At 35.8% G+C, this 23,719-nt stretch overlaps 1 protein-coding gene across 1 annotated transcript; it reads left to right on the top strand.

The window, feature by feature from the left end:
• Positions 1–638: 638 nt before the first annotated feature.
• Positions 639–3,821, top strand: LOC18040181 (disease resistance protein At4g27190). Its single transcript, XM_006432549.2, has 4 exons — positions 639–3,321; positions 3,426–3,499; positions 3,626–3,708; positions 3,809–3,821. Exons 1-4 carry the CDS (start codon positions 639–641, stop codon positions 3,819–3,821), a joined length of 2,853 nt encoding a protein of 950 aa, XP_006432612.2.
• The last annotated feature ends 19,898 nt before the right edge of the window (positions 3,822–23,719 follow it).

Raw genomic sequence — 23,719 nt, 5'->3', positions numbered from 1 at the left:
TCTGGTGATTTAAAATTTTGTATCCAAATTTTCAAAATTTTCCATTGACGTGTATATTTAAATAAAGAATTACAAAAAAAAAAGCTAATTCTAAATTTATGCATTAAATGGTTATTATTATGCTCTCTTAAAATTGGGTACAATATCATTTTCATAACGAATAAAACAAAACAGGGGGTGCACGCTTAAGTCTTGTTCTTTTACAATTCATTTGTATTACTCACTCTCATGAAACCTTTACTGACATTCCTCTGCAGTTGACATTGATCTCTTGCTCATTCTTATATACTCAAGGCCAATAGTGAAGCTCATTAAGTCTTTAATAATTAAACAGGTACATTTGTCCAAGAAAAAATAGCGCTTGTTTGTTTTAATCTTGTCATTTAATTTTCTTAAGTAACTGTTCATTGTTAACTTATGTGTTCTTATGTAGTATTAGCAATGGTTAATTTGCATCCATCTTCCAATTCTTTTTTTTTTTTTCAAATTGTTGGTTTTCGATTCAGGCTCTTGAAACCTTTGTTTAAAAAGTCATTCGTTGTCATTTCTTTCTTTGTCCTTCCCTCTGGATCACTTTAATTTATTTGAATCCAATTTTTCCATCGGCTAATGTATATATATATGCAACAGGCTAGGCAATGGCTTCAGAAGTGGGTCTCGAAGCTTTTTCAAGCATTGTATCAGAAGGTGCAAAGGCATTGCTCGAACGGATTATGCGGCAGATATCTTATGTGTTCAAGTACCAGAGCTACATAGCTGAGCTAAAAGATCAAGTGAAGCAGCTGGAATATAAAAGAGAAAGGGTGGGAATACCCGTTCGTCAGGCTACTCAACAAAGAGATGAGATTTACAAGGATGTTGCAGACTGGCTTAATGGCGTTGATGAATGCATCAGTGAAGGGGTTGCAAAATCCATCATTGATGATGAAGATAGAGCTAAGAAGTCCTGCTTCAAAGGATTGTGCCCCAACTTGATTTCTCGTTATAAACTTAGTAAACAAGCAGTAAAGGCCGCAGAAGCTGCCGCTAGTCTCGTGAGAAAAGGCAACTTCTCTAGTGTTTCCCACCGTCCTGCTCCAGAGAGTACAGAACATATGCAAGCGAAAGATTTCGAGGCCTTTGATTCAAGAATGAAATTATTTCAAGATGTTGTGGAGGCATTGAGGGATGATAAGCTCAACATAATTGGGGTCCACGGTATGGGCGGCGTGGGTAAAACCACGCTAGTCAAGCAAATTGCAAAGCAAGTTATGGAAGATAAGTTGTTCGATAAGGTCGTTATGGCTGAGGTAACAGAGAACCCAGATGTTCAGAAAATTCAAGACAAGCTCGCTTCCGATTTAGACATGAACTTTGACTTGAATGATAGCAAACCCCACAGAGCAAAACAACTTTGTCAAAGATTGACGAAAGAGAAGCGAGTCCTCATTATATTAGATAATATTTGGAAAAAACTTAGGTTGGAAGAAATTGGAATTCCTTCTGGGGATGTTGATGAGAAAGATAGAAAGCAAGATCTAAGGAGACGCACGATAATATTGACGTCTAGAAGTCAAGATTTATTGATCAATGATATGAATTCTCAGAAGATTTTCCCAATTGAAGTTTTATCAAAGGAAGAAGCATTGCAATTTTTTGAAAAGATCGTGGGCAATTCCGCAAAAGCATCTGCTTTTCAACCTTTAGCGGATGAGATTGTTGGAAAATGCGGACGATTGCCTGTTGCACTGAGAACAGTTGCAAGTGCTCTGAAAAATAAGAGTCTTGCCATTTGGAAGGATGCGTTGAATCAGCTAAGAAGTTCCAATCTAAGAGAAATTCATGGTATGGATGCAGATGTGTATTCTTCCATAAAATTGAGTTACGACTTCTTGGAAAGTGATGAAGCAAAATCTTTGTTCCTTCTTTGTTCTCTATTTGGTGAAGGTACTCCTATACAAGTTGCTTCCTTGTTGAGATATGGTATGGGTATGGGTTTGGGTTTGTTTAAATATGTTCGCACATTGGAAAATGCAAGGAATAGAGTGGATGCATTGATCGACAAACTCAAATCTTCATGCTTATTGTTGGACGGTGATGCTGAAGATGAAGTTAAAATGCATGACATCATTCATGCTGTTGCTGTATCAATTGCAGAAAAGGAGCTCATGTTTAATATTCCAAATGTTGCCTACGTGGAGAAAAAGATGGAAGAGACAATACGGGAAGGTCCAATTGCTATTTCTTTACCTTATAGAGATATTCAAGAGCTTCCCGAAAGGTTGGGATGTCCCCGTCTCGAGTTACTTTTGTTGTTTTCAAAGCGTGATAGCTCTTTGCAAATTTCAGACCTCTTTTTTGAAGGGACAGAAGAACTCAAAGTTTTAGATTTTACTGGCATATTTTTCTCTTCATTACCTTCATCACTTGGTCGCCTCATTAACCTTCGAACATTGTGTTTAGACGGTTGCCGACTGAACGAAATAACTATAATTGGACAGCTAAGGAAATTAGAGATTCTCAGCTTCCGAGATTCTGATGTTAAGGAGTTGCCAGTTGTAATTGGACAATTGACGAGATTACAGTTGCTAGATTTGAGAAATTGTAGCAGTCTTGTGGTGATAGCTCCAAATGTCATATCAAAATTATCTCGATTAGAAGAACTATATATTGGTAACAGCTTTTCACAGTGGGAGAAGGTTGAAGGAGGAAGTAACGCCAGTCTTGCTGAATTGAATGGGCTGTCAAAGCTAACTACTTTGGAGATACATGTTCGGGATGCCGAAATTTTACCGCAGGATTTCGTCTCTGTGGAATTACAAAGCTATAGGATATGTATAGGAAATAAGTGGTGGAGCAGCTGGTCCGTTAAATCTGGATTATCAAGATTGATGAAGCTCCAGGGGCTGGAAAAGTTTGGCGTTCTTTTGCAGAATTACAGGATGAAACTGTTGTTGACGAGAACTGAATATCTCTATCTAGAAGAACTGAAGGGTGTTCAGAATGTTGTTCATGAATTAGATGATGGGGAAGGTTATCCACGATTGAAGCATCTTTCTGCAGAAAGTTGTTCTGAGATTTTGCATATTGTCTGTTCAGTTGGACGGGTTCGTCGCAAAGTCTTCCCCTTGCTGGAGTCATTGTCTCTTCGTCGTTTGATCAATTTGGAGACAATATGTGACAGCCAACTCACAGAAGATCAATCTTTCAGCAACTTAAGGATTATAGAAGTAAAATTCTGTCACAAATTGAAGCATCTTTTCTCATTCTCCATAGCCAAAAACCTACTGCGGCTTCAAAAGGTAGAAGTGGCTTTTTGCGATGATCAGGAAATGATTGTTGGTAAGTGTTGAAATTAAGTACCGGTGGGATAATTGACTTCGCCTCAATTATTTTGAAAAAAAAAACAAAGATTAATTATGTATATTGTTTTTGTTTGTTTATAGGACCCGACAGGGAGAAACCAACAACTTCTTTGGGATTCAACGAAATCACTGCTGATGATGATCCTGCTCCAAAGGTGATAATTTTCTGTTCAATAATTAATTGATTAATTTATTATCACGATTAATCTTCGATCATCAAAAGAATATTATACTAGACGGTTGTACTTGAAGGAACAAAAATGTACGGGTATTCTTTGCAGGTTATTCTTCCGAGCTTAGAGGAATTGGATCTCAGGTCATTAAGAAACATGAAAAAATTATGGGCCGATCATAATCAAGGAATGTACTGTTGTCGAAATTTAACAAAGCTGTACGTGAGCAGTTGTCATCGTATGAAGTATCTGTTTTCCTATTCTATGGTTAATAGTCTTTTGCAACTCCAGCATCTTGAGATAAGATCTTGTGAGTCAATGGAAGGGGTAGTCGACACCACGGGGTGGTCAGAAAGAGAAGAAGGAAAGTTGATTGAATTAAAGGTTTTTCCTAAACTACACTCCCTGGAGCTCTATTGGCTTTATAAACTAACAAGCTTTGCCAATACGGGACATATTAATTCAGATTTAGTTGTTGAATTCCCTTCTTTGCTAAACCTCGAGATTCAGAGTTGCTGGAATATGTTAAGATTCATCTCTACGAGCTCACCAGAAGACACCAATCATTCTGAAATGCAACCTCCTCCTCTCTTTGACGAAAAGGTTTTTTTTTTAATAAAAAAAATTAATTTTAGTCACAATATTTAATTTGTCTTTTCTTTGAGTCTTCAAGTTTAGTTAATATCTGCCTCTAATTTAGTTATCAATTGATTATGCAATTAATTGATTAATTAGTTATTTAATCTTTAACTGCCAGGTACGACTTCCTAGGTTGGAGGTATTACATATTAGCTGGATGAATAATTTGAGAATAATATGGCACCACCAACTTGCTTCGGAGTCTTTCAGCAAATTGAAGAATTTAGAGATATTTGAGTGTGATAACCTAAAGAATATTTTTCCTCCATTGGTAAGGTTGCTGTATTCATTTCGAATCTTTTTTTTTTTTTCAAATTACATCCAACAATATTTTAACCATTTTTTGTTTACAAATGATATTCAGCCACTGATTATTTATTTCAAGTATTGTACTTCGAACCACCACTCTCAAATCTACATTTTAAGTCCAGTTTTTAGGTTCGCCAGCATTAGAATCAACAATATAATTTTTTTAATCACGATTCAACAGCATAATATAATTCAATTTAATTGTTTCTGCTCATATCTTAATAAGTACAATTTTCAAAAATTAAAGGATAGTCACTCATCTTATAGGTTCACAAATTCATCTATATATTTCTCTTTTCCTTAATTCATCTATAACAGTCCCATGTTGATGGCGTTGGGAAGTGTTTTCCAGAAATGTTTTCCATTTTTAAAAGCATGAATATCGGGAAAAAAAGGGAAATACAGCGTTTTAGTTTAGTTATTTTAAAAATACGCATGTTTGAAAATTAAATTTTTTTAAAAAACTAGAATCAAGATGAAAAATGAATTTAGAATATTTAAAAATTACCTGAAATTCTTTCTCCATTCCTAATACTAAATAGTGAATATTCTAAATTCATTTAAATATTCTAAATGAATTTAGAATATTTAAAAATTACCTGAAATCATTTACCAAGGCTTACCAGCTTTTGTTTGGAGGATTACACTCTTGAATTCCCATCATTGGAACGAGTTTCTATGACATGTTACCCGAACATGAAGACTTTTTCTCAGGGAATCGTATCCACACCAAAGCTGCACGAAGTGCATGTGAGTAAAAAGGAAGTATTAAGTTTTATATGAAACTGTGATGTTGTTTGGTTACTAAGAAAATAGGAAGAAAGAAAACTTCTGTAAGCTGAGAATTCTGTTATTATTGATCTAATGAATCTGGAAATTACAAGCCTTTTTATATGTGCATAGAAGATTCTACACACATTGCACACACGCACAGTTTACTACTAACAACCTCTATAACAACCTTTAGCTGACTCAGCTGCCATGTCAGCATACTCATTAACTAACTAATTCTATTCTTAACAGGGAGAGGGTGAATTGCGCCATTGGGAAGGCAACCTTAATTCCACTATACAAAAGTGTTACGAAGAAATGGTATGTGTTAAATCGATTCGTCGAAATTACTTATGCATCTCCCTTGCACTTGGACATTTGAACATATACACCTGCCTTGTATATATAGTTTTAGAAGTTAAAACACAAAACATGTAAGTTGATTCAAAAAAAAAATTTATATATATCCAGTGCAATTGTTTTTGTTTGTGCAGATTGGATTCCGTGACATATGGGATTTGCAACTCTCACATTTTCCACGTTTGAAAGAAATATGGCATGGCCAAGCACTGCCTGTCAGCTTCTTCAACAATTTACGACAACTGGCTGTGGATGACTGCACGAATATGTCGAGTGCTATTCCTGCCAATCTGCTACGGTGCTTGAACAATTTGGTATGGCTGGAAGAGAGGAATTGTGATTCAATAGAAGAGGTGCTTCATTTGGAGGAGCTAAATGCTGACAAAGAACATATAAGCCCCCTGTTTCCTAAGCTTTACAGGCTGAGGCTCACTGATCTTCCAAAACTCAAAAGATTCTGCAACTTCACTGGGAATATAATTGAAATGCCTATGTTGAGAAATCTAACTATTGAGAATTGCCGAGATATAGAAACATTCATATCCAACTCTGTACTGCACATGACAGCGGATAATAAGGAACCTCAAAAATTAACATCAGAAGAGAACTTCTTGCTGGCTCATCAAGTACAACCTCTCTTCGATGAAAAGGTGATTATTATTATTATTATTATTATTTCCCTTCACTTTCATTCGCATAGATGTAATTTCGTTAGAATCAAATCGAATTTAATGACTCCTCTTTTTGCACGTCGTCTTAATTTATATATGATTTAACAATATAACCTCCGCTATCAACTAACTTTATAATATGAATTATTAAAATGTCTTAAATTAATTGGATGCCTGGTAACACGAGGTGATGAACTCTATTAATTATGTGTGTAACATCTCTGTTTTCCTAGCTAATTCATATTGGATTTAGTATCAGATTTCATTTATGTGTTTCAAAGGGTAATCGATTTGATACTTATATTTGGGATCCTACTGCAAAGCATTCTAATTTGGAAAAAAAATATAAAATGTCGTGATTAATCTTGTCCATAAAATATGCAGGGGAAGACTGCAGAGATTGGATACATATTTTCATTTACAACTTAATTTTGTTGATTTTCAGGTTTCATTCCCTCGATTGAGATGGTTAGAGCTGTCTGGATTACACAAAGTGCACCATCTCTGGAAGGAAAATGCCGAATCCAACAAAGTGTTTGCAAACTTGAAAAGTCTAAAAATATCGGAATGTAGTAAGTTGCAAAAATTAGTACCACCTTCGTGGCATTTGGAAAATCTTGAGGCTTTGGCAGTATCGAAGTGTCACGGATTGATAAATGTGTTGACGCTCTCAGCATCTAAAAATCTAGTGAATCTCAAAAGAATGATGATAGTTGATTGCAAAATGATAGAACAAATCATACAATTGCAGGTTGGAGAAGAAGCGAAAGATTGCAATGTTTTCAAGGAATTGGAGTACTTGAGACTTGATTGTTTGCCAAGCCTAACAAGCTTTTGTTTAGGTAATTACGCTCTTGAATTCCCGTCCTTGAAACAAGTAGTTGTGAGACAGTGTCCAAAAATGAAGATCTTCTCTCAAGGACTCTTAGACACACCAATGCTAAACAAAGTGAACGTCACCAAAGAAGAAAAAGATGATGATGAACGATGTTGGGAAGGCAACCTCAATGACACCATAAAAAAATTGTTCAATGAAATGGTGAGTATCAATTAAGTTTTGGTGCTATTTAGCAAATTATTTTATAGAAACTAATGTGATATAATATGATTGGTTGACTGAAAATATATAATAATAATAATAAATAAATAAATAAATTATGAGGGCCATGTAATGTTTTTGTTTAACCAATCATATTATGTCGCATTAGTTTATACAATATTGTTTGTGCACAAGAGGTGGTGGTCATATCATTACTCTAGCTTCATTATTCTTATGGTGGCAATGTATACTTGCTTACACGAGTAATTACAAAATCTGCAGAATTCTAAAGAAGAGATTGAGCCAACCCTTCAGATACAGTGAAGAAGCTATCCCGAACCAGGCCAATCTCTTATACATGATTTAGCTTGCTCGTTCTTCTGTACTTGAATAATTTGGTTCTACATATTTACAATTTTTTGCTCACGCTACAGACTTGCAAGACACTTTGGATTTTGTTTGATGCATTCTCCGTTTAAGAAAGGACTTGAATTGATGTTTCATGTTTCATGCAATATTCTATTAGATTCTGCCTAAATTTCTGTATTATTCGTTCAATTGGTCTTTTAAGCATTTGATTTCTAACCTCTCCTAATGGAAGATCATTATCTGAAGAAAACAGCATAACATTTGTGGCATTATCAGAATAAGAATATTTTTTAGTATAGTAAAATTATCTCGACCACTGTTAAAAAGAATTAATCAGTTAAACTGACCTCACACCAGCACGCTTTAAATTAAAAGAATTTCGTGAAGTCGAGACCATGTTATAGATCTCATGGAAAGAAGTACACCCGTAATTTTTTTCACAGCATCATAAGAAAAATCATTTTTTTTAAGTATTTTTGCTAGCTGTTGAGTTTTAATAGTAGTAGCTATTAAACAATAACAATTAGTGTATATTAAAAAGTTGGAAACTGGTTGATACCACTCGGGAATCGAGTAGTTCACTTGTTTGCGAGTAGAAACCTACTTTACTACTAATTACACTCATACCAAAAATAGTAACTAAAGAATCAGGAAATTTCCTATTCATTATTCTTCATTTTTTAATGCAAAATTCCCATTCGAAAACACCAATGACTTTCATTCAAAGTAAATGAGAAATTACAATGAAAATAGAATCAAAATACATGTATGTATACCTAAAACAAATGATTTTTTTAATTAAAAAAAAAACACAGTTGAGCTGAAATGAAACCAGAGTCATGATATCTCTGGTTCCAGCTTTGGGACAACAGCAGACTTGAGTTCTCTATGAGAAACACGTACAGCACCAATCAGCCGCTCCGGTAATTCATCTGTAGTATTTGCCTGCATACAGAAGAGCAAGATAAAGAAGACACACACAGAAGCATTATATCATTCTGAGAACATTCAAGTATGCAAAAATGCAAGTTGCAGTGCAATATCTCAAAATCATGTCTTTTCCCTTGTGTCCATTTAGCAGTGGGGGAAAAAAACAATCATACATACCTGTACAAGGAAAGCCATCTCAACCACCAATGTCGTAATTACACCAATTACAAGGCCCAAAACTCCATTAGCAACAGTAGAAGAATCGATGTCAACATCAATCTACAGAAAGATGAACAATGTTAAACCATGTTAAAGGTATTGGACGCTATTTGAAAGGGGAACATCTCATGTACTATAGAAATTCCAAGAGCATTTACTTCTAAGTACTTGGGACCGCGAATATAGTTACAATCAACTGCCTTCCCCAATAAACAAGGGGTGCTTCCAACACTCTGGCGCACTATCCATGACCCCTGCATGATTCAGTGCTGAAAATCAAGAACAAGTGCAAAACAAATTCAAGAGGGTAAAAAGGAGATAAAGTTTGAAGGTACAACCCATCAATACATTCACACCTAAATGCATGCCTTCTTTGTACAAATTGAAGTGTACCATGCAGTAAAGGGTAAGTATACGTTAATATAGTCCTACTACATGAAGGCCAAGATGGATACCTTAGGAACAGATGGAATAAGTTTCAACCTACTATTGCGAAATTCATCATCGCCATCAACAAACCGTTGCAAAAGTGATCCCGTAACCAATTGCCTTGTGACAAAATAAAATACCATACTATAATGTGTTGAACCAGGAACCTGCAGATGCTTAGGTTACAACTATACAACCTCCCAATACAATAAGTTTGAAACTTATACCTTCTGAAATGAAACAAACTTTCTTGAAGATTAAAGATCAGTGAGAAAAGCCCTTTTTCAGAAGCAACCTACATATTTTAGAATAGGGCTCAGTGCGTTATAGATTCAATGAACCATGAGAAGTTATTTACATTGTTGTATCTCACAGGCAGTCTTTTCTCCTAATGTATCAAGGGAAAATGCTAGTGAATTGAATGAAGCTAGAGCAGAGCATGATGTTGCTGTGTAGCTGAATTTAGCAGATCAACTCACTAAGCTGACCTGGCAAAGTTAATTAGCTGGTTGAGCTGATGTGTCAAATTAGTTATGCAGCAAATGGTTATGTGATGTAACAAACTCGTGTGTGTGTTGAGCAAATTGTAGCTTAATATAAATATCAGTCTGTATTCATTCAGTTGTAATGCTAAAGTAATAAAGGTTCTACAAACTTCTTTACAGAGCTTTCTTTTATTTTCTTCATTTTCTAGCTTGCCAAACAATGCAAAACTAAGTTTCTTTCATGGTATTAGAGCCATAAATGGCGAATACAGTTCAAAATAACAACTCTTTTAGTTTTGTTACGCCTGCAAAGCTAGACCAAAACAACTTCATTTTATGGCGGGCACAAATTTTAGCATCGATCAAAGGAAACGGTCTGGAAGGGTTTATCAATGGTGATCAAGAATGTCCTGAGTAGTTTCTTTCTTTTGGAAACAACAATGGAGCTGAAATTTTTACTGAATCTGAATCCAAATCTATTAATCCAGAGTTCATAGCTTGGATGAAGACTGATCAACTTCTGTTGAGTTAGATGATGTCGTCGATACAGCAAAATCTACTTGCTACTGTGATTGACTCCACAACTTCAAAACAGCTTTGGAAGACTCTTACTAGTATGTTTATTTCTTAATCACAAGCTAGAATTCAAACACTTAGAATGCAGATTCAAACTATTAAGAAAGGTGCAATGCATATGTCTGATTACTTTGCAAAAGTAAAACGTATAGCTGATACTTTAGCTCTAGCTGGAAAACCTGTTGAGTTAAGTGATCTTGTGATTCATGTATTAACTGGTCTTGATTCATCAGATTATGAATCTTTAGTCACAGGTGTTTTAGCTCGAGGTGAGAAGATAACATTAGATGAACTATATCCTTTGCTATTGAATCATGAAAATAGAGTTGAACAAAAGAAAGGAAAAATTGCTGGTGATGTGATGCACAATATGACAGCAAATATTGCTCAGAAGAACTCATATGCTGGAAAGAATAATGGCAATTTTCAAAAAAATTATGGAAATAATTCTAGGTATGGAGGTTTTAATGGATATGGATATGGTCAGTTTAATAATGGTGGTAATTCCTCTGAAACTGTTTGTCAAATCTGCTTCATACCTGGTCATGCAGCCAATAGATGCAAAAATAGGTACAATTCATCTTTTGTTCCACAGAGAAACTATGGCAGAGGTAATATGAATGGTGGCAGAGGTTTTAATCAAGGGCAATATGGTAGAGGAAGAGCTTTTAATGGTAATGGTGGCAGAGGTTTTGGAGGTTTTGGTTTAAATGCTGGTTTTGGCTATCAAGGAAATATGGTGTATCCAGATAGTAATCCTTCTGCTTATTACTCATTCACCCCTAGACCATCTACTTTTGTTTCTGGTCAAGGAAATAATAATCCTGGACAGTCAAGTGCTTCATCTTCCTCAGCTATGCCTTCTTCACTTCCACCAGAACACATTGAAGATCCTTCATGGTATATTGATAGTGGAGCAACAAATCACATTACAAATGATCTAGGTAAACTTCTGGATTCACAAATTTATACTAGTACTGAAAAATTGTTTGTTGGAGATGGAAATGCATTAGCTATTACACATGTAGGATCAGTTGTGCTAAATACTTCAACTTCTAAACCTTTAAAAACCATGTTCTTCATGTCCCTTTTATTACTAAGAATTTGCTTAGCATTTCAAAATTATTGGCTGACAATCCAGTTACTGTTGGAATTTCTTGGTGATTTGTTTTTTATAAAGGCTAGGAACACAAGGAAAATTTTACTTGAAGGTGTTGCTAAAGGTGACTTGTATAGAGTCTCTTCACATGTTGCTGCTCATTCAGTCTTTCTCAATTCAGTTGGTCAAAATAAAATTCACTCTCTTTGCTTGTTCTCCTGTTTTCAATTCTGATCAGCTCACTGCTGTTAGTTCTTATGAATTGAATAAAAAGCCATGTCTGTCAGTTGTTACAAAGAGTTCTATTGATGTAAATCTTCTTCATAGAAGATTAGGACACCCAGCATCTTATACTCTCAAAACTATACTCAAAACTTGTAACAACTCTACTGCTTATAATAAAATTGAAAGCTTGAAATTTTGTTCAGCATGTCAATATGGGAAAAATCATATGCTGCATTTTGATTCAGTTGAAACAAAAACTTCAGCACCCTTACAAGTGATATATGCAGATCTTTGGGGTCTGTTAGAGTGCAATTTATGCACTAGTTTTGCATTGTTTACTTCCCTTAATATCGATGTTTTGCACTTAATAATAATGATTTACTTTTGTAAGTGCAATTCTATTGATTGGTGATAAAATTGAGCTACAAGATGATTTTTAAGGATGATTGTTCTCTTGGAGAAATTATGAGTGGCAGAAGAACTTTATTGATAAGGCGTGGGTGTGTGCTGTCAACTGCGGACCTGCAGTTTTTAGTTTAACGTGTTTTGTATTTTTGGTTATTTTTGTAATTACGAATTTAATATTTCAGATATTAGTATTTTATTTTAAATAGAATTCTAGAGGAGAAGAGAGAGAGTATTTAAGGGAGGAATCTATTGTGAAAGGGGGGAATTTTGGATTGGAGAAAAAGAAACCCTAGATCTAATTTTTCTCTTCTCTCTATTAGGAACTAAACCCATTTTTCTGGTTGAAGGTTAATGAAGCTTTGATTCATCACTACTGTGAGATCTTTCTTGTGCTTTAATTGTTTTATTACTTTTTGGGTATTTGTTTATTCTCTGAATTATTTTCATGATTATGTTTGTTAATTAGGTAATTGGCCACTATTTAATTATCAACTTAATCTATTGTCAATTAAAGGATTCATCGTATGAAGAATTTAATGCTTGTGACTAATAACATAGCAGAGAGTTGTGTTGTGAGAATAAACAATCTAATTTAAATGAATCATCATATGTGTTGATTAGGATTTGGGTCTCTCTGGTTTTTCAGGCTGTCAATTGATTAAATTCTATGATCGTATCTAGGGTTGTCTATTGATTAGGGAAATAACTAACGGTCGTACCTTGGTTATCGACTAGTTAAGGAGAGATTGGCTATTAGAGGGTCTCAGTAGCTATAACCGGTCTATTCATGAGTAATAATAATCTATATTTGAATCAATGATCAGTAGTCGAATCAAGCTGAGTTAATTCCTTCAACCAGAGCTTTCTCCAATTTAAATTACAACTTTAATTTGCATTCTTGTTATTTTTAATTTGATTTTTATTATTGTCAACTATTCCCCCATTTTACGTTTTACGTTTCAAAAGGATTTAAATAATTACTGATCTCTGTGGACACGACCCTGCTCAATCACTATACACAATTTATTTAGAGTAGGAATTTATTTTTGTTGGCTTCGACACCCATCAAATTTTGGCGCCATTGCCGGGGATTGGTGTCATTTATTTAATCTTTTTTACGTTTTACTTGGTGTATGGTTCGTTCTTCTCGTACAGGTACACTTTCGTTTGATCCTAAAATTGAGAAGACAGCTCGCCAACTGAGACAGCAGACAAAGCGAGCTAAGCAACGATCCTCGTCGCCTTTGCTTTCTGAAACAGATACAGTGCCTGATTTAGTTGAATCATCTAGCGATTCAGAAGAACAAGTGATGGATAGACCTGCACCTGTAGAAAGAACTCTTAGAGAGTTAGCTGAACCAGACTTGAATCAACAACCACTCTGCATTCAATATGTAGACTTGGAGGTAAATTTTGAATTAAAGTCTGGGCTTATTCATTTATTACCCAAGTTTCATGGTTTTGCAGGTGAAGATCCTCATAAACATCTCAAGGAGTTTCATGTTGTGTGCTCAAGTATGAGGCCACAAGGCGTGACTGAAGAGCAGATTAAGTTGCGTGCTTTTCCATTCTCTGTAGATGGGCTAGCTAAAGATTGGTTGTACTACTTGCCTCCTGGATCAATTACAACGTGGAATGGTTTGAAAAAGCAGTTCCTTGAGAAGTACTTTCCTACTTCAAGAGCTGCCAACATCAGAAAAGATATTTGTGGGATCAGACAACTTCCTGGGGAGACTTTGTATGAGTATTGGGAGCGATTCAAACAATTGTGTGCCAGCTGTCCTTAGCATCAGATTTCTGATCAACTTCTTATTTAATATTTTTACGAAGGACTATCATTAATGGATAGAAGTATGATAGATGCTGCTAGTGGAGGTGTGTTGGTGAACAAAACCCCTACTCAAGCAAGGGAGTTGATCTCAAATATGGCTGCCAATGCACAACAATTTAGTAGCAGGCAAGATCCCACTTCAAGGAAGGTGAATGAGGTAAATATTTCTTTTGTTGAACAACGTTTAGATAAACTTACTTCTCTTGTGGAAAAGTTTGTTGTAGGTAATGTGCAACAGGTGAAGACTTGTGGCATTTGTTACAATATGGGTCATTCAACTTATATGTGTCCTACACTCCAAGAAGAACTCGTTGAACAAGCCAATGCAGTTGGAGGATTTCCAGGCATGCCTCAGAGGAGGTATGATCCTTATGCACAAACATACAATCTGGGATGGAAGGATCATCCCAACTTCAGCTATGGAGTTAAACCGTCAGGATTCCCACAACAGTATCCACCAAGACAACCAGCACCTCCACAGTCAAACTCCAAGTCAGGTATATCTCTTGAAGAAATTGTTAAATCACTTGCGACTAACACTCAACAATTTCAGCAGGCAACTACAGCAAGCATTCAGAACTTGGAGAACCAAATGAGTCAATTGGCGACTACAGTAAGCCATCTGGAGTCTCGAGTATTAGGAAGATTGCCTTCATAATCTGAGGTGAATCCAAAGCAAAACGTTAGTGCTATCATCCTTAGAAGTGGGAAGGAGTTGCAAGAGCCTAGTAAGAAAGTGACAGAGCATGTAGAAGATGAGCTTGAGAAGAATGAATTGATGCCTCAATCTCAAGATGCACAACCCACCGGAGCGAAACCCCTACCTATTGTGATACCTCCTCCTTTTCCAAGCCGGTTTGCAAAATCCAAGAAGGAAGAACAAGAGAAAGACATCCTTGAGACATTTCGCAAGGTTGAGGTAAATATTCCTTTATTAGATGCTATAAAACAAATACCTCGATATGCTAAAGTCCTTAAGGAACTGTGCACCTCCAAAAGAAAATTAAGAGGAGATGAAAAAGTTCACATGGGGGAGAATGTTTCAGCAATTTTCCAAAAGAAACTACCTCCTAAGTGCAAGGATCCAGGTATGTTTACTATCCCTTGTAAAATTGGTAGTGTTAGAGTTGAAAAGGCTATGTTAGATCTAGGAGCTTCTATTAATGTCATGCCTCGTTCCATTTATTCATCTTTGAATGTTGGTCCATTAAAAGAAACTGGCGTGATAATTCAACTAGCTGATAGGTCTAATGCATATCCTGATGGGGTATTAGAAGATGTCTTAGTACAAGTTAATGAGTTGGTTTTTCCTGCTGATTTTTATGTACTTGATATGGAAGATGATAACTCCTCTAATTCTGTCCCAATTTTGCTAGGAAGACCTTTTCTTAAGACTGCTATGACTAAAATGGATGTACATAAAGGGACTCTCACTATGGAGTTTGATGGAGAGGTTATAGGATTCAATATGAATGATACCATGAAATATCCTAGTGAGGAACATTCGGTATTTTCTGTGGATGTTATTAACCCTATAGCGCAGGAAATTTTTTACAAGGAAAAGACGAAGACATTTCATGATAGAATGATTTTGAGAAAGGAGTTCTCTGTTGGTCAAAAAGTTCTTCTTTTTCATTCTAAGCTTAAACTTTTTCCGGGTAAATTACGTTCTTGCTGGGTTGGACCTTTTATTGTTACTAATGTTTTTCCTCATGGTGCAGTTGAGATTCGGAGTCCGACCTCTGACAAAGTTTTTAAGGTTAATGGTCATCGCTTAAAACCTTTTTATGAAGGTTTTTCGGTGAATATTGTGGAGGATGTGGCTCTCGAGAGTCCCAATTATGGAGATTGATGCATAAACGTGTCTAGCCAAAGACATAAAACAAAGGCGCTTTTTGGGAGGCAACCCAAATGATTTATTTATTTTGGTTTTTGTTATATCTTCTTTTAATTTTGATTCAGATTTTTTTTTAAAATAATGTGTTTGCTTATTTTGGCCAGAAGAAAATTTTTGATAAGGCGTGCCCACGTGCTTATTAAAAAAGTACTTCTGAAATTTTTAGTGTCTCAAAGTGATTCATCACTAAAAAAAAAAAAAAAAAAAATTCGAAAATCACTGTTCACAAATCCCTAATTCAAAAAAATTACTGTTGATTATCGTTTTCCAGCAGCAAGCCCCACCAGCCCCAGCCGCCGGGCGCAGCATCGCGCACCGCAACCAGCAGCAACGCGAATCAACCTCAGTGCAGCACAGCAACGCAGACGAACCGGCTCTCGCGAATCACACAGCAGTGCGTAGATCCAGCCCCAGCCGCAACGCGCAACATCAGTCCCACCAGCAGCCCCGCAACGCAGCACGAACCAGCAACGCGAATCACCAGCTCGCAACGCAAGCCCCCGCGAGCGCAGCACCAGCATCCCGTGTCTCGCAGCCCAGCAGTGCGCAACCAGCTCCAACCCGCACAGCAAGCTCCAGTCGAGCAGCAACGCAACGCAACCAGCCTACGTCATGTATTCCAGCCGGGTAAATCGAAATCCGTGAGTGCAATTATTGTAACAATGCCGAAGAGGAAAGCATCTACTTCCAAGTCATCGAAAAAGAAACCCGTCGTAAAGAAATCTAAGATTGCCGCTCCCACTACGGTTCCATGGAACACAATTTCAGATTCACGCAAAGCCGTGAGACAAAGATCGAAGCATGGAAAAGGCATGAGTGTTTTGCCACTTGCGGAATCCAATCTCGGAGGGTGCCTCGCGTTCGCGACTCAACAAGAGAAAGAGAGGTACAAAGATATTTCCACTTGCAAAATACTTCCAGCTAAGTATATTCATTACCCGACTCTTGAAAAATTGAATGTTAAGGATAATTTTGATTCTTTGATAGATAAGATTGGGTTGCGTAAATTTGTTGATGTTGATTGTTTGGGTTATGTTGAGTTGATTAGGGAGTTTTATGCTACTTTTCAATTTACTATGCCGAATGATTTTACTTTGCATACCCCGAATGTCATTAAGTTTAGGTTAATGAGACGAAATTTTTCACACTCTATCACGGATTTTAACCTAGCTTTAGGATTCATTGATGATGATTATTCTTCTAGTGATGCATATTTAGGAACAACTTGTGACTTTAGCGAAAATTTTGAGCCTTATGGTCTTTGGCGTAATTTATCTGTTGATCACAATGCCTATGACCCGAGTAAATCAAAGAGTTCTTTCTTACGTGATCCTGTTTTGAAATGTGTGCATCGATTCTTAGCATATAATTTTTTAGGCAAGAAAGATCACTCGGGAATTTTCTCTAAAACTGAATTTTATTTTATCTGGTGCATGTTAAATGATGTGAGGCCTAATTTAGGTTTTTGGTTAGCGGATCAATTTCAAAATGTGCTTAAACGGTATAGGACTTTATTTCTTGGTCCATACATTACTCTGTTAGCTATAAACCTATGTGTTCTTGATCCCGACAATAATGATTTGCATCCTGCTTGCAAAAAGGAATTTTTGGATATGTCTGTGTTTGAAAGAACAGGTGTGGTTGAATTCAAGGAGGGGAGATTTCAGTTTACTGAACCAGGACCCACTCAACTTCCGAAGAAGCTTTATGCTAGGAGTGGTGCTACCTCTGATGACGAGTTTGACGACGACACTGCTGCCCCGCCAACTATTCCTTCTACATCCGCACCACCTTTGAGTATTCAGTTAGAGAAAATGGAGCACAAGCTGAACAAGATGGAGCAGAATTTGGCCGCATACTTCGAGAGTGTGGGATTTACCCCACCATTTCCGCCAAGCCCATAGACGTTATGTGGATCAAAGCTCACAATTCAGGGAAGTTTTTTTTTTTGCCCTTAATCTTTTATCCTTACGCTTTAATTTTTATGTGAGCTTTGATTATCTTACATTGGGGACAATGTAAGTTCTTGGTGTGGGGGAGGGATTTTTGCATTATTGATGTCTGGAATTATTATTTTCACTCTACTCATCTATTTTCACTCTACTCATCCTTAAATGATTTTGGAGTTAGTATGCTTCATATATTATTAATTTTCTTTTCTTTTCTTTCTCACTACTTTTTTCCCATCTATCTCAAACTATTCATATCTATTTTTATTTTACCATACTCTTTCATCACTCACATTTTATCTTTCACTTTTCATATTACTACATACATCTTTCTCACTTCTTATAATTTTTACCTTTTCTTTTATATATCACTCATACCTTCTTCTCATTCTACACCACTATTGATGGTTGATTCATTTGAAGAGTGTACATGATTTGATGGCAAATTTACCAACTTTGTGAGGATTTGAGCCTATGAGCAACCACTTTGCTCTAATTATTTTTGTTATGTGAATATCAATCCTAGTTTGTTTATTCTAGAATTTGCTTTGTTATGCATATTGAAGCCACATTACGGGATTTTAGGCATTAAAATGATAAGGGCAAACCATTTACCATTTTTCTATTCTCGCATTTTCCTTTTTCTCTACCCGAAGACCTTTATTTGCTACCTTTGTTTGAGCCTTAACCATTACCCATCTAATTCTCTCCGTCTACTTAACCATTTTTCTTCTTTTTGAGCCTCAATTTAAGGAGATTTTTGGACTCATTGTGTGGATATATTTTGTTGCTTTTTCTACCTTGTATTGAAGTTTCTCAATTAGATCAACAAGCATTATGCTTGAATTAAATTGTGCAAGGTTCGTTTCTTTTGTTTGATTCGAAAAAAACAAAAAACAAAAAACAAAAAAAAATGAAAAAATGAAAAAAAAAAAGAAAAAGAAAAGGAAAAAGAAAAAAAAAGAAAAAGAAAAATCGAAAAAAAAAATGTTTACATTCTTGGTGACTTGAGTAGAAATAAGCATTTTGATATCATAAGTTCATTCAATGAGTTCATTCTTCTCATTTTGATCTCTTTTTCTTTCGTAAACCTTTCTTTTTCATTTAACCCATTTAACCCCATTACAATCCTTTTAAGACCCTTAGATTTTTGCATTTTATTCATGTTTTGTGGATTGAGATGTGATATATGAGCAAGCTTATGGTAATAGCATTCTTTGATTTGATTTGAGTGGATAAATGACACCCTAAACACTTTGAGTGCATGGAGTGAAGTTATTGAGAGGGCTATTACATCTTGTTGCACTTGAATTTTGAATGGATCTTCTTGGTGGTTGAATGTTCTTATTCTATCTTATGAGATTCTATGCTTTAAAATCCTTGTCTCTCGAATGTTGATCGACTTAATTTCTATTTTTGGATGAGTTGAGATGAGAATTGAGTGGAGATTTGGGATTAATCTTGAGTTATATGCTTGAGGACAAGCATCATCTTGGTGTGGGGGAATTTGTTAGAGTGCAATTTATGCACTAGTTTTGCATTGTTTACTTCCCTTAATATCGATGTTTTGCACTTAATAATAATGATTTACTTGTGTTTTACTTTTGTAGGTGCAATTCTATTGATTGGTGATAAAATTGAGCTACAAGATGATTTTTAAGGATGATTGTTCTCTTGGAGAAATTATGAGCGGCAGAAGAACTTTATTGATAAGGCGTGGGCGCGTGCTGTCAACTGCGGACCTGCAGTTTTTAGTTTAACGTGTTTTGTATTTTTGGTTATTTTTGTAATTACGAATTTAATATTTCAGATATTAGTATTTTATTTTAAATAGAATTCTAGAGGAGAAGAGAGAGAGAGTATTTAAGGGAGGAATCTATTGTGAAAGGGGGGAATTTTGGATTGGAGAAAAAGAAACCCTAGATCTAATTTTTCTCTTCTCTCTATGAGAAACTAAACCCATTTTTCTGGTTGAAGGTTAATGAAGCTTTGATTCATCACTACTGTGAGATCTTTCTTGTGCTTTAATTGTTTTATTACTTTTTGGGTATTTGTTTATTCTCTGAATTATTTTCATGATTATGTTTGTTAATTAGGTAATTGGCCACTATTTAATTATCAACTTAATCTATTGTCAATTAAAGGATTCATCGTATGAAGAATTTAATGCTTGTGACTAATAACATAGCAGAGAGTTGTGTTGTGAGAATAAACAATCTAATTTAAATGAATCATCATATGTGTTGATTAGGATTTGGGTCTCTCTGGTTTTTCAGGCTGTCAATTGATTAAATTCTATGATCGTATCTAGGGTTGTCTATTGATTAGGGAAATAACCAACGGTCGTACCTTGGTTATCGACTAGTTAAGGAGAGATTGGCTATTAGAGGGTCTCAGTAGCTATAACCGGTCTATTCATGAGTAATAATAATCTATATTTGAATCAATGATCAGTAGTCGAATCAAGCTGAGTTAATTCCTTCAACCAGAGCTTTCTCCAATTTAAATTACAACTTTAATTTGCATTCTTGTTATTTTTAATTTGATTTTTATTATTGTCAACAATTCCCCCATTTTACGTTTTACGTTTCAAAAGGATTTAAATAATTATCGATCTCTGTGGACACGACCCTGCTCAATCACTATACACAATTTATTTAGAGTAGGAATTTATTTTTGTTGGCTTCGACAGCCATCAGGGTCCTTCTCATGTCTGTTCTACCCAAGGATATAATTACTACTTATCAATCTTAGATGATTATAGTAGATTTACCTGGATATTTCCATTGTCAGCCAAATCTGATGCTCTTGAAGTGTTTACCAATTTCAAAATTTTTATTGAAAAGCATCTTCAACTTCAAATCAAAACTGTCCAAACTGATTGGGGAGAAGAGTTCAGAACATTTTCCTCATTACTCACTGCTTCTGGTATCCATTTTAGACACCCTTGCCCACATATTCATCATCAAAATGGAAGAATTGAGAGGAAACATAGACACATAGTTGATGTAGGTCTGACCTTATTAGCTCAAGCACATTTACCACTCAAATTTTGGTGGAATGCATTCCACACAGCTGTCTATTTGATAAACAGACTTCCAACTCCAATTCTAAACAACATTTCTCCTTTCCAAAAGTTATTTCATCATCAACCAGATTATTCAACACTTAAAACCTTCGGTTGTGCTTGTTATCCAACACTCAGACCATACAATAGACATAAGTTTGATTTCAGAACTGCCAGATGTATATTCATTGGCTACAATTCACAACACAAGGGATATCAGTGTCTTCACTCTTCTAAGAGGGTTTACATTTCAAATCATGTCACCTTTGATGAAAATTCTTTTCCTTATGAGTCTGGAGCAGATTTTTCTTCACTCTCTTCAAGTTGTTAGTCAACAAAAAATTATAAGTCTTCTTTCAATTCCTCTGTTCCTTCTATTACTCAGTTACAAGCACCTTTAGCAGCATCATCAGAACACCATCAAAATGTTCATCATTCAGATGCTCCTACTCCCTCACCAAATTCTACTCCACTTTATTTTTCTGATAATTCCAACTCAGCTTCTTCTTCTTCACTACCACATAATTCACCTCCACATACATTGCCACAACCTGCATCAACTGGTCATCCAATGATAACCAGGTCAAAAGCAGGTATTTTCAAGCCAAAAATTTATTTGTCAGCTTTATTAGCCCAGAAATCAGAACCAACTTCTGTTTCCCAAGCACTTTCTGATCCTATGTGGTATAAGGCTATGCAAGAAAAGTATCTAGCACTTAAAACTAATCACACCTGGGATTTAGTTTTACATGCTACTCCAGTGAAGATAGTTGGCAGCAAATGGGTGTTTCGAATAAAGTATAACTCAGATGGTTCAGTTTCAAGATATAAAGTCAGGCTTGTTGCAAAGGGGTTTCATCAGACACATGGGATTGACCATACAGAAACTTTTAGTCCAGTAGTTAAAGCTTCAACTGTTAGAGTTATTCTTAGCTTAGCAGTATTGAATCAATGGGTGATTAGGCAAGTAGATGTTAATAATGCCTTTCTAAATGGCATTTTAATTGAAGAGGTGTACATGGCTCAACCTGAAGGTTTTGTTGACTCAACTAAACCTAATCATATCTGCAAGCTGAATAAAGCTTTGTATGGCTTAAAACAGGCACCTAGAGCCTGGTTTGATAGATTCAAGGATGCAATGATCTCTAAACGGCATTTCTAGCATTCAAGGTCTGATAACTCTCTGTTTCATGCCTGGAACAGTGGTCATCTAACTCTTGTTTCGGTCTATGTTGATGATATTATCATCACTAGTTCCAGTCCAACACTAATTCAGCAAGTTATTAAGATTATGAATCAAGCCTTTGCTTTAAAAGACATGGGGGAACTTAGCTATTTTCTGGGGATTGAAGTCAGCAAGTCTTCACAAGGGGTTTCCTTGACACAAGCAAAGTATATTACTGACATTCTGGATAAACATGGCATGACAGATTGCAGTCCTGTGCCTACTCCAATGTCTACTGGTTATTATCTCACAAAAGAATCAGGAGAGCTAATTGATAATGTTTCTCAATATAGGAGTGTTATAGGAGCTCTTCAATATGTTACTCTTACCAGACCTGACATTGCTCTCTCTGTAAACAACCTAAGTCAATTCATTTCAAGTCCTAGAACACAACATTGGGAAACATGCAAAAGGTTATTGAGGTACTTAAAAGGCACTATACATCTTGGGCTGCAATTTAATAACAAAGGAACTTTGCAACTACATTGTTTTTCAAATTCTGATTGGGCTTGTGATCGTGATGATAAGAAGTCAGTGGCTGGCTTTGCTGTTTACCTAGGCCCTAATCTAGTCTCATGGTCATCAAAGAAACAAGTTGTTGTTTCCAGGTCCAGCACAGAGGCTGAGTATAGATCTCTTGCTCATGCTGCTTCAGAGGTTCCCTGGATACAATCTTTACTTGGTGAACTTAACATCAAATTGAGCTCTACTCCTATGATGTGGTGTGATAATCAAGAAGCAATTGCTTTAGCTTACAATCCAGTCTATCATGCTAAAACTAAGCATGTCGAATTGGATATACATTTTATTCGAGATAAAGTTACTGCAAAAGAGATTGAAGTATGTTTTGTGCCCAGTCAAGATCAAACAGCAGATGTGTTGACTAAGGCTTACTCTCAAACAGTTTAGTTACTTAAGAAGCAAGCTGAATGTTCATCCTAAACATTTCAGCTTGAGGGGGGATGTTAGTGAATTGAATGAAGTTGGAGCAGAGCATGATGTTGCTGTGTAGCTGACTTTAGCAGATCAACTCACTAGGCTTGACCTGGCAAAGTTAGTTAGCTGGTTGAGCTGATGTGTCAAATTAGTTATGCAGCAAATGGTTATGTGATGTAACAAACTTGTGTGTGTGTTGAGAAAATTGTAGCTTAATAGAAATATCAGTCTGTATTCATTCAGTTGTAATGCTAGAGTAATAAAGGTTCTACAAACTTCTTTACAGCGCTTTCTTTTATTTTCTTTCATTTTCTAGCTTGCCAAACAATACAAAACTAAGTTTCTTTCAGAAAAGGAAAAATAAAAAGAAAAGAATAGTTACTGTTGAAAATAAAGATTCAAAGTTATGATTTATTTGTAATCTAGGCTATTTTCGGAATAAGTTAAATTATAATAGGAAGATTCATTAGGATTCTTTCCAGATTTTGTTTCCTATTATTTAGGAAAGGATAGATGTAGTCTCCTATTTTCTCTCCTATTTTGCTGTATATATTCCCTGTACATACTGTTCTGGAAAGTAAGAAAAAGAGGAACCAATTCACATTTTTCTTCATGGTATCAGAGCCTGGCTCTAAACCCTAGTTCTCCTATCAGCCGCCATTTCCTTCTTCTCTCATAAATTGAACAATCTACCTTCCTTCCTCTCCCATCAGTTGTATTCTCTGTGGCAAAATACGGGATGGCTTCCTCATCAACCTCTGTTACGTG

This window comes from Citrus clementina, unplaced genomic scaffold (genome assembly GCF_000493195.1).
Source record: "Citrus clementina cultivar Clemenules unplaced genomic scaffold, Citrus_clementina_v1.0 scaffold_5, whole genome shotgun sequence".
NCBI classification, from domain to species: Eukaryota; Viridiplantae; Streptophyta; class Magnoliopsida; order Sapindales; family Rutaceae; genus Citrus; species Citrus x clementina.
This window is presented reverse-complemented; position numbering and strand designations above follow the sequence as displayed.

Coding starts and splice junctions, on each gene's coding strand:
- LOC18040181 (XM_006432549.2), top strand. CDS start 639: ATGGCTTCAGAAGTGGGTCTCGAAGCTTTTTCAAGCATTGTATCAGAA. Junction 3,322..3,425: donor TGATCAGGAAATGATTGTTG/GTAAGTGTTGAA, acceptor GTTTGTTTATAG/GACCCGACAGGGAGAAACCA. Junction 3,500..3,625: donor ATGATGATCCTGCTCCAAAG/GTGATAATTTTC, acceptor TATTCTTTGCAG/GTTATTCTTCCGAGCTTAGA.